Here is an 11,679-nt window from a genome sequence, read left to right on the forward strand (position 1 = left end):
TGTGACAAAATTTAAGGTTCGGATGAAATACTACTCTTTCCGTCCCAATTAAGCTGAGTAAAAAAATTTTGGCATGAAGATTAAGAAATTGTGTTGAAAAATAGAAAATAAAAATGGAGATAAAGAGAGAGTAAAGTAGATAATGAAATAAAGTAAAATTGATTTGATATATATTTATTTTAAATAACTAAAGTTAATAGAGATATTCCAATATGAGATGACCAAAATCAGCTGCGACTCGACTTAATTTATTGATTTGGTTGCGGGGTGTACAGAATTTCGGAAAAAATGGAGGGCAGAACTGCAAATAAAATGTAAAGCGTTACGTCAACAACTAGGTATTCTGAGTGTTCTTCCCACAGCGTCTTGATTCCCCCGTTTCTCGACTGTGCTGCTCTCTCGCTCTCTCTCTAGGCTTCCCACAGTCCTCAATGAGTCGTTTCAAAGAGGAAGAAATTGGAACTCGTCTTCGAAATGGGGAGTCAGCGCCACCGCCGCCCACTTCCAATGCGGTTATGCACGCACAAGCTGCCTCAAGCAACTCCTGCCAACCTCATTTAGCTGAACAAGTACATTTCTCTGCCTCTTCTACTTCTTCTTCTTCGTCTTTTCCGTTTCATGTCTGCCAATTCCTCGTATTCTCCTAGCTTTTAGGTGTCATTTCGATTTTGAGTTTTGTGGAAATCGGTGGTTCTATGTTTCATTTTGATTGTGATTTTGGAGTTAAAATGAAGCAGAAAAACGGCAAGAGGACGAGTGATATGACTCTAGAAGAGATGTACTACAACAGCCAATATGATTTTGAAGATGACGAGGACGAGGACAGTGATTGGGAGCCTTCGACCTTGCCAGCCCATGATGTTATGGAAATTCCGAAGTGGTTTTGCCTAAATTGCACTATGCTTAATATTGGGGATGACTCTCACTGCGACGTAGGCATACGTTGCATCCTGTTTTGGTTTTGTGACCTTTTTTTTATTCCATTATCATTACTTATGTCGCATTATTTTATCCAAAAGGTGTGTGGGGAACATAGAGAATCTGGAATCCTAAAGCATGGGTTTGTGGCTTCCGCCTCATGTCGAGAAGGTGCTACTGAGAATGGTGTACATGTAGCTGATGGACTACAAGGTTTGAGTTTGATCTAACAGTTAAATTGACTATGTCTTTGTATTCCCAGAACATGGATTTTGTAGTGAATTTTCTTAAATTTATGATGTTTTATCATTGAGCAACAATCTAGTAAAGTGAGGCCAAACATGGAAGATGAAAGAAGGGTTTGGTTTAAAAAGCTAATAGTCTTCTCTGACATAATATATAAGTTTGTAGGGATGGACTAGCAGGGATCTGTACATGAAAATCGTGCCATTATGCTCTTGCACTGGGTAAAAGGTTGTTTTAGATGGTTCATTGGGCACTGGCCAACTGATGGCTGGCCTTGATTCATGTAGTTTCTGGCCATCCAATTTGTTTAGTTAGTTCACTCTTTATGCTGTGAAAACCCAGTGAGATTTATTCGGTGTTGATGCCCCTTAGGCTAAGAAAACTTTGAGTTTGTACCTGTTGCCCCCATACCCTAGATAAAATGAAAGCTAAGATGAGCTAGAGTTATGAGTCAGCCATTTTTTCTAGTCCTGTCTGTAACTGTATTTCACAGTAATTTGTCTAGTCCTACTTTTGCTTTAGTCTGTTCTCGCCAACTATACCTCATGGATTTTCTATTTGCCACTGAGAGAACTAAACCTAAATTATTTGTTTTCAGGCTTCTTTGTTTATTTATTGCTATAATGAATTTTTAATGTAAAAATATTAGAATTTTAGTTGATTGCTACAAATAATTTTGTTGTGTTACATACCTGTCAACAAAGCTCACAATGTGGTTAGATCGAGATTTATGCTCTCTTTCAAATTGGCCAGTTTCATTGTTCACACTTAACAGTGGTTGAAAATTAATTGTTTTATTTGCTTCTGAACATGTATAGATCCTCTAGTGCAAAGTATTGCATCAGATAACCCTACTGCCATAGGCTTTGACGAGAGAATGCTCCTTCACGAAGAAGTATGGTAGTCTGCCCCCTTTACCTATTTCTCCGCGCATTGCTACCATGTTATCTATCATTCAGAAATAAAGCTGTGACATAAAGTAAATGTTTCACTTCACCCTCCCCCTCTGTATTGAATATATTTAAGTAACAATCCCCAACATTCTTATATGTGCATACTGATAATTTGGTTCTTCAAGCATGATCCTCTCCGTTTCCTGTGGCAGACAGTAACCAGATATCAACGACAATCTTTTTGATTGGATCTGAACTTCTTTCCACTGTTTCTTTTGCAATGTAAAGGTTGTAATGAAGTCTCATCCCCATCCTGAGAGGCCTGATCGAATTCGAGCTATTGCTGCCAGTCTTGCGACTAAAGGTTTCTTAGAATTACTGATACCCTTCATCTCTTAACAAAAGAACAATGCTTCAATATCTAGCTGTCATGTTATAGTGTCACGGACCCCTTCAATTCTTTGGTTGAGTGATTGACATGAAGCTTGGTGCATCTCCCTGAACATGCAGGTATATTTCCAGGAAGGTGCCACCCAATCTCAGCAAGGGAAATTACTCAAGCAGAGCTCCTTAAGGTAAGATAGAGTGACCAGATACTATTTGGTCACGACCTACTTTGCTGCTAGAAGTCATAATTTGGTATTTTGTGGTTTTTCTGGATTTCACACATGTAAAGTTTCTTAACATAACTTCCTAAGTTCACACCAGAGGGATAAATCTAGGGCTGAATTCATTAAAACAATGCATAAAAAATATAAAAATGTACTTCTGCAAGAATTGTGCTCCTTGCTGAGGCAATTGGAAGGTGTTCATCAGGATGTTGTCAGGACCTGGTTTTCATTCTTAGAAAATTCAAGTTCTTTCCATGGTTATTGATGTTGGGTGAGTTGCTGGAGTGAGATGTTTATATAGCTGGTTCTTGCATATTCCTCTGTTTCCAAACTGGTGGTAAGTCTTATGTAGGAATCCATCTGAAGACCTAGATCATGTATTCATACATTGCAACTTCTCCCCTAGGTCATGCTGCTGTTGATTGTTGAATGAATGGGCATACAATGGATCCTGGCACATTCAGTTAGTACTTGTTTATGGCTTAGTTTGGCTATCTCATTTTTAAAATGGGTGAAATACTATGGGCTGTTATTGTTCGAGCTGTTTGTTGGTGACAAGAAAGGAATTGGTGAAATTTTAGGGATCAAGTAGAATCCTTAGAGAAGTACAAGATACGTAAAGTCCAGAGTTGGTTGGTGGATCTCGTAATCAAAATTTATGATAATTAAGAGAGTTTGCATGTTTGTTTGTTTCTTTTTCTGCTGTTTCTGGAGATTGGAGTTGTATCTTTAACTACGATGTCATCTTTCTTCTAATAAAACCTTTTGCTTCTTGTCAAAAAATGGAACAAAAATTTTCAAAGGAATTAAGAGTGATTATTTTTCATGTGTTTGGAACAGAGAGTATGGTTGTATTGTTAATACATATTCCATTTTTGAGACATTAGGTCCACTCCGTCGAGAATGTTGAAGCTGTTGAAATCACTAGCCGTGTTTTCTCTAGGTAAGCCTACCTGTTGCAGTTAATGATTTCTTGGTCCATATGCTTATATGTTTCATGTTTATGTTGTAATGTTCATTTTTCTGTTCTTAAAATAGAAATGGGGTTTGTTTCATTTTAATGTCTGCAGCTACTTCACACCTGATACATATGCAAATCAGTATTCAGCAACTGCCGCCCGGCTTGCTGCAGGCTTATGTTTTGATCTTGCTTCAGCTATATGGTCTGGACGTGCCAAAAATGGATTTGCTTTGGTAAGAAAACATTGAGACTTTCAGGAATCTTGTTTAAGAATTTAACTTAGACAAACGCTTATCATAATAGGTGAAATAGACTACTAGACTAGCATTACAAACTCATTGATCACCACTCCATCTTCAATGAATTAGGTTCGTCCTCCTGGTCATCATGCTGGAGTTAAACATGCTATGGGTTTTTGCCTTCACAATAATGCAGCACTTGCTGTGTCAGCAGCTAAGAATGCAGGAGCTAAGAAGATTTTAATCATTGACTGGGTAATTACAATAACTTGTTCTTGTCTGAAGGTTAACTTTGCAACAAGGTTTTCCTAACTATTCATATTATCATCTCGCAGGATGTACATCATGGCAACGGCACACAAGAGATATTTGACAAAGATAAATCGGTGAGATTTCATGGACTGATGGGCTTCTGTATTGATTGATGCTTTTCAACTATTATAACTACTAAATTTTATTTATCATATTATTAGCTACTACATTTTAGAGGCATTGAACTCTAAAGTCCAATAACTGACGATTTTTTTCTTCCTGATACTCAACTTGATGTAGCTGGTATTTGTTGGTTCATCTGTTGTTTCAGATTGTTCTTTGTTTGTGCGTGATTCTAAATTTAGTTATTTAAACTTTGAAGTCTTGCATTTCTTTTTTTTTAAGCACCCATTCTACTCCCTTTTTTTCTAGTATTCTGATCCTAACTCAGGTGAGAATTTGGTTATCTTCCCTGGTTCTCATTATTATATATCTATGCAAAAAAATCCATCGCTGAACCCATGATCCTGTTCATGATGGATTCTCTCATTTGTCTCGTTTTTGTTTTTATTTAGTTGGGTGTCGGTGGCTGGACACTGTAATACCATGTAATCACATGCTCAAATTTGTTTATAAGAATTTTCGAATGTTTTAGAGCCTATAAATAAGCAAGTGTCAAACATCAGTGGTTGATTGGTTAAAATTACTTTTGAGTATACCTATTTCATTTTGCATACACTTTTCGTTTGGTAGATCAAATATACTTTTTTAGAACAGCAATTTCATCTAACCCACTAAGGTTGGTTAATAATTGATAGCTATGCTCCAATTCCATGCACTTAATTTCAGGGTTCTTGGGACTGCCATGGTGGGGGGGGGGGTATTATAACCATATTAGTAGCTTCTGATGGTTTGCAAGGAATAGAAATATGGGGACAAATAAAATAAACAGAGACCATAGTAACTTAAAAAATCAATGTGTGTATACCAATTGATCAGAATTAGAAGATACAAAAGGCCTGTAGGACATAGATAGGTAACATATTCATATTGTTGAATCTTTTGATGTTGCTCTCACATACAAATGCTGCTTATGCATGTACAAGTAGAGAAATTTTCTTTTAAGCAACTGGCTTGATCTCTTGAGGCTGATTTACCAACTTCCAGATAGAGCATCAAGTCTTCATTTCATTCAGATGGAATTCTTTGCAGCTCTTTTGAAAACCTTTATTTTCCAAATAGACATAAACATGGTGAACCGTTCTTTAGTTAGTTTCACATATATGCAAAGTGTTTTAGAGGGTCATATTGTGAATTTTTTTTTATTGAGACTTTAAATTGTTATTTTTTTGTTTCCGATTGAATAAATCATTTGTTATTTAAATAACAAATTTATTTTTGAGACTTTTGAACTGTTAGGTTTTGGATGCGGTAGACATTATTTATGTATATTCGATCTATTATTTTGATCGAGTTGATTATTATCAATGTAGTTCATGTTTTTTTTTTCTCTGATTCAAGAGATTTTTGTTTTTCTCTCTTAACCTGCCAGAGTTTTTCTCATCCCTCCTAAATTTGTTTCTCTTTTTTTATTTGACCTCTATTCACCTTCCTTAAGATTCTTGTTTTGTGGTACATTCTGTTTTAGGTTGTTTCTCTGTTTTATGAAATCTGATTCCCTTCCTATCCATTTGACTGAAACAACTCAAATTCCTAGAATTTGCTTTTTATCTTACAGTTCACGTTCAACAGAATGGTTGTGTTATGTCACTGTGATGCCACTTTCTCTAATACTTGGGGAATTCTAAATGAACTATGCCATACATATTGAGCAACTAAAAACTGAAATGTTATCCCTCTGTTTCCATTTTGCAGTTCTTTTACTTGTATATTACGTAAGGAACCTTTTTGTATGACTGCATGTGTGTTTTGTAGGTTTTGTATATATCTTTGCATAGGCATGAAGGTGGAAAGTTCTATCCTGGTACTGGATCTGCTTATGAGGTAGTGTAATACATATAAATATAGTAGTTCTGTTCATGACAAGTGCCTTAAGTTGTCGCAGAATTTTTCTGGCCTATTTCGTTCTCCCTAATGTTCTTTTATGTATTTCTCCACGATACCAGTTTATTGCAACATTGTATTTATAGAATTATATATTTCATACCTTTCCTGCGATTGTTTTGATGTATTTACTGTTGGACTAACGTGCACTATAAATTCTGTGGAAAAATAAAAAATACTGAAGCATTTTAGGCCCTATATTTTTTGACTCCTTCCTAGCCATGTTCTGGATCATGAAAGTGGAGAGCTTATATCTTCTGTTAAAATTCAAATTACTCTATATAATAGTATGACATAAGTTTAGCTCATGATTTCCATATGCTACAGGTTGTCAGCAGAAATGTAATATCCTCATTTTCCTTATAAACTTTGTTTATCAATACCTTTACAATAGAGAATGAATAGGGGTTCATATTGTCATCATTGGGCATGGTTTGTTAACAAAGTCATGTCTTGGTTGTTATTCTCCTAACCAGGATCTTCTATTTCCATGCTCTGCGAAGAATGTGGTCACATATGTAGCATTGATCTTTTTGCTATAGCACCTGGTGCTATGCACCCCACAGACAAGAATGATGTCTTAACGGAAATATTATCCATTGTTACTGTAACTTTTGTTTGTGTTTGTGAAGGCTGAAGGAAAATAGTATAACTTTCCACTTATTGATGTCAGAGTCAGTAACCTAATTCATATGTTATGGAAAGGAAATATATCCATTCGTAACTGATATTGAATCGGTGTGGAAATGCAAGTTATATAGATGTGCAAAGAAACTACAGTCTTACTAAATAGATTTCCGAAAAACTCCTTTTAGTTGTTCAACCTAGAACCACCTAGCCTTAATTAATTGTGGAAGTAGTTAACCCACTGAAGTACAATATAGTCAGGTTCATGTTGGCAAAAAGGAATGTAATGGAGTTGTTTCAGTGCACATGATTGTTGCCCTTGCTCAGTTAATCTCCTTTGTTTCACTCTATATGAAATACTTATTCAGGTAAAAATTAGATCCATGAGTAGTCTGGGACTCATATATACTTTTGCAGATTGGATCAATGGGTGCTGAGGGATATTGTGTAAATATCCCATGGGGTCGCGGAGGAGTTGGTGACAATGACTATATTTTTGCATTTCAGCATGTTGTGCTTCCTATAGGTTACGGAATCTTGACCCTGCTGTGTACTTTTTGAACTATCTGATTCAATTTTATTTCATAGTATGGACTTGTAGTCGATGCCTGTCAATTTCAACTTGATTTAAGGCAAGGCCTGTGCAAACAAAATATGCTTAATACTTTCTTCGAGCTACGGAGGTCTGTTGGCTACTTGGCTGCTTGTCACTATTGACTTGGCCAAATTTTATCTTGCATGCACACCATAGATGATAGATAACACAGTAGTTTGCCCAAATGTAATAGGTGTGTAGGCTGCTTGATAGTTGATACATTGTTTTCTGTTGTCTGTGATTGTCGCATGATAATGCTTTTCTGCAAGCAACTTTCAATTTAAAATCATCATATATCCTTTGAATTTCTTTTCTGATTGAATTCTTATGAAAACCCACTCAATTTTCTAAGCTGTTATGTGCATGATGGAGCTTAAAAATTTAGTATTAAAAGTATTGACTTGTGCAGACAATGAAAATGAGTGTTTTTTTGGTAGCTCCCAACCTGTGGCATATATATTTAACTTGTACAGTAGTTGTTAATATACATAAAGGCGATGATTAACTTGTATCTGAATGTAGTAAGTTTTGCTCTATGCAGCTGCTGAGTTTGACCCAGATTTTACGATAATTTCTGCTGGATTTGATGCTGCACGGGGTGACCCACTTGGTGGATGCGATGTATAGTTATTTCTGTATTGAAAATTTTATTTTGTTACTTTTTGGGAAATAATCATAGTGCAATTTAAACAAACCTTAAAGGCTCTTAAAATTGTTTAGTCTGGAGGTTGTATCTTGCATGAGCTAATATTTATTCAGTAGACAAATTTTTTGATCTAGAAAAGGCATAGACTGCATGAAGTCTTAATATTCCAACTCCCAAGTTAACTGATGCCTCTCATATCACATGATATATGCATTTTTTTTTCACTTCCTCTCATTTTGTTCACATTCTTCTGTAAGGTTACCCCTGCTGGCTATGCACAGATGACACAGATGTGCTGTGCCCTATCTGGTGGAAAAGTACTGGTCATCCTTGAGGGAGGGTTTGTTACTGACTTCTTCATCTCAATTGAGTATCATCCTTATCGTTTCCTTGAATTTCCTTTTTTGAACTATTTTGTTTTGTCCTACACCTCCTGTCTGTAGACTTCTCTGTTCATATATAAGAACATTCTTATACCATCATAGACTTGCTCATGAAACCATATCCTTTGCAGCTATAATCTTCGGTCAATATCATCATCAGCAACTGCAGTTATTGAGGTAATGCATTGGTCGATGATCTCTTACTCTGATAACTGTCTCTTCTGGTTCTGGATACCATTAGAATGACGTCTTGACTCTGTATTGATGAGCACGTATCTCCTCCCCATGGTTGAGCTTGAGTTATTAAAATACTGTTATGTACATATGGCCCCAATATATTTCAATTGTTTGTACATAGTATTTGTTCTTTCGTTTTTGGTCCGTCCCCTAAACATAGCAACTTTCCTTTTTAGGAAAGTTCTTTCTCTCTAATGAGGTGGGACTCATTTTCCGCTAACACACTTTTCTTTCTATCTCTCACATACTTTACCAATTTTGCATTAAAACCCATGCCGTTTCAAAAATTCCTATTTTTAGACCGAGGGAGTATTTTATTATTTCAATTGGTGAAGTGCAGTAGTGATATAGATTCTCAAATTTGAATATAAGTTGAAGTTTGTTTCAGCTTTTTATGTACAGCTGATTGTGTACACTCATATACCTGTTGATATATTTATTTGTTGGCTTGGTTTTCTATCTGCAATTATCATTTGTGCCTTTTATGATTAATCTTAGTTTTCTTTATTTATATTATCATAGACACTGACATTTATTCTTTTAATGTACTGTCATTTTGCTCACTCAGTTTGCTGTTCATTTAGGTCCTACTTGGAGAAAGTCCAAAGCAGAATGTGGTGCAAGTTATACCTAGTAAGGCTGGAGTTCGAGCTGTTCTTGAAGTTCTAAAGATTCAATTGAATTATTGGTCTTCACTAGAATCCAAATTTACAAAGTTGCAATCAGAATGGGGATGGTATACCCTGGAAGACAAAAGTTAGTATATCTTTCCTTGACTCTTTCATTCACTTCTTAAACGTAAATCCTACTGTTCAAGTGGCTCAGACCTTCCATGTTTCCTTCATGAACTATCAAATTTATATATCACATACTGGAAAAACTATGTTTCATTAATTAAGGGATATATCTGATGCTGCTAACGTTTTTCCTAACTACTTTTGTTTCTCTAGAATGTCCAATAAGTGGAACATCTGAGTCCTGATTGTGAAGTTTTTGTGAAATATATATGTTTTAGTGTAAAGAATGGTGGATTACAGAAACTTCTAAATGTTACACGTGATCATACAATAACAAAGAAATTGGGACAAAAACTAAATATTTAATTGCACCGTGACAGGGGTAAGAAAGCAACATTTATAGGATTGAACTATCATCCGGGATCGGATGCTTCTTTAAGTTCCTCCTTTAGGATTGAAATTACCTTTTTTGTGAGGGCTTTGGGTTGCTTGTGCCTTGTGGTTTGAGCCAACTTGCCTGATGTATGGCTATCAGACTATAATGATCTCTGCCTTCCATATCTTCCACTAAAACGAAAGAACTGCTTTGATCCTTGAGAAATCAATAACAAACCTTTCAATCCTGTAGTTGTGAGTTGATTTGGTCGAGAGATTGTGCTCACTAGGATACAACTCTTTGCTCATTTACTTGGATTGGTTCTTCTATTTCAAGACACTAGATGGGGTTTTCATTCTGTGAAAATCGAAACAAATATTTACAACTTTTTATCTTTAGAAATTACAATCGAGCATTTGTGATTGATGTTAGAGATTCGGATGACTTAATACTTTGAAATTGAGGTGCAGGCAAACTGAAGAAAAAGAAGAGATTGGAAAAACAATTACCAGTCTGGTGGAAGTGGGGGCGGAGAAGGTGGATGTACAAACTGTGGTGCAAGAAGAAGATTTTGTAACTACATTACTCTATCCCCCCTTACCTTTTGTACTATTTAATCTCTACGCTGCTAAGTTATTGGAGAATTTAGGTTTTCTTTTTTTAACTAGTGACTCAAAAACTAGTGTCAGTGGTTCTAATTTATCAGCAGTAGTAGTAGTAGTAGTTTCTGTATGTTAATGTATGGTGCCACAAGACACAATGTACGAATCTGGATGTTGCATTTCTCGGAGCCCTTCCATTGCTAAATTTTAACATCGGCTCGATATTTCCTCTATCTAATGTCCTGAAAAAGCAGGTTCATCTTATGTAGTTAGTTATGTTGCGGAACTTGGAGAATTTAGGAACATAGAATTATTTTTAGTAAAACATGCATGGAAAATATGACCTCATGTGTATCATCGGGTGAATCTTGTGGAGCAACCCTTAGGTTATTGAGGCATTGAACTCTCACTTGTGTTATTACTTATGTTGGTATTTTGCATTTGCTTGCTCAAAAGCTTTGTTCCTGAATGGAAGCATGCGTGGAAAATGTGCCCTCACATGTACCATAGGATCGTCCACCACAAGATATAGATAAAAGGGGTTCGTTTTTGTAAGAACGAGAAATTGTTGCACTTGAAGTCAACATATTCATTCTGAAATTGAAGATGATGTAATTTTTTGCAAGAAAGACTGAAAATGATCGTCTGTTCTTAAATAATGATGCATTATCATTTGAATTATCATTTTCAATAGATATAGTAGTGCAAATGCTTAGTTTAGTTACAAAGAGCAGCCTATCAGGGCAAATAATGCAAAGAGATGGCTCTAGTACATGGTATCAGTTGTTAAACTAATATATATATTTACAGTACATGAAACTGATTCTTGTTTTAAATTCTTTTTCTCTACACAATACTAGTTTAATATTTTTCTTTATTTTCTTTTTAAAATTTGAACACTTGTTTGAACAAGAGAGAGAAAAGGGGAAGACAAGATGCTCCCACTGCCTAAAATAAAACATGGAAAGATGAGGCTTTAAATCAAAAGAGAGAAAGCAAAGGAGACAGGATGTGTTGTTCACTTTCTGGTGGACCTAAGTCTGCTAAAACACTTCCCTTGAATTTGGGATATTTGAAAGTGAAATTCCATAAATGACACATTCTTGACTGATGCAATTATTTTGTAACTCATTAACACATTTAATTAATTCATTCCCTACTAGCATACAACATGGAAATCGCATCAAGACTTTTATTTGATTTGGCTTTGACAAGAACATGTTACTTATTTCTTTTTCCTATGTTGTCTTGGATCATTGCAAATCCCGATCATTGATCTTCCCAACTCAAAT

The 11,679-nt window shown here is 35.6% G+C and overlaps 1 protein-coding gene across 3 annotated transcripts; it reads left to right on the forward strand.

Annotated features, from left to right (window-relative positions):
* Positions 1–298: 298 nt before the first annotated feature.
* On the forward strand, positions 299–10,449 carry HDA15 (histone deacetylase 15). 3 transcript variants are annotated; one of them, XM_048085621.2, is made up of 17 exons: positions 299–569; positions 735–932; positions 1,020–1,131; positions 1,983–2,059; positions 2,346–2,421; positions 2,568–2,632; positions 3,556–3,611; positions 3,739–3,862; positions 3,998–4,123; positions 4,204–4,254; positions 6,056–6,124; positions 7,229–7,337; positions 7,948–8,027; positions 8,310–8,392; positions 8,567–8,612; positions 9,257–9,428; positions 10,250–10,449. In XM_048085621.2, the coding sequence occupies exons 1-17, from the start codon at positions 432–434 to the stop codon at positions 10,360–10,362; spliced, it is 1,695 nt and encodes a 564-aa protein (XP_047941578.1). In that variant the 5' UTR covers positions 299–431; the 3' UTR covers positions 10,363–10,449. The 3 variants fall into 3 exon arrangements, with proteins under 3 accessions (XP_047941578.1, XP_047941579.1, XP_047941580.1); XM_048085622.2 differs by having other exon boundaries at positions 301–569; positions 738–932; XM_048085623.2 differs by having other exon boundaries at positions 305–569; positions 10,256–10,449.
* Positions 10,450–11,679: the final 1,230 nt, after the last annotated feature.

Source organism: Salvia hispanica, chromosome 5 (genome assembly GCF_029641045.1).
Source record: "Salvia hispanica isolate PSC_SH4W2 chromosome 5, Shi_PSC_v1, whole genome shotgun sequence".
Lineage (NCBI taxonomy): Eukaryota > Viridiplantae > Streptophyta > Magnoliopsida > Lamiales > Lamiaceae > Salvia > Salvia hispanica.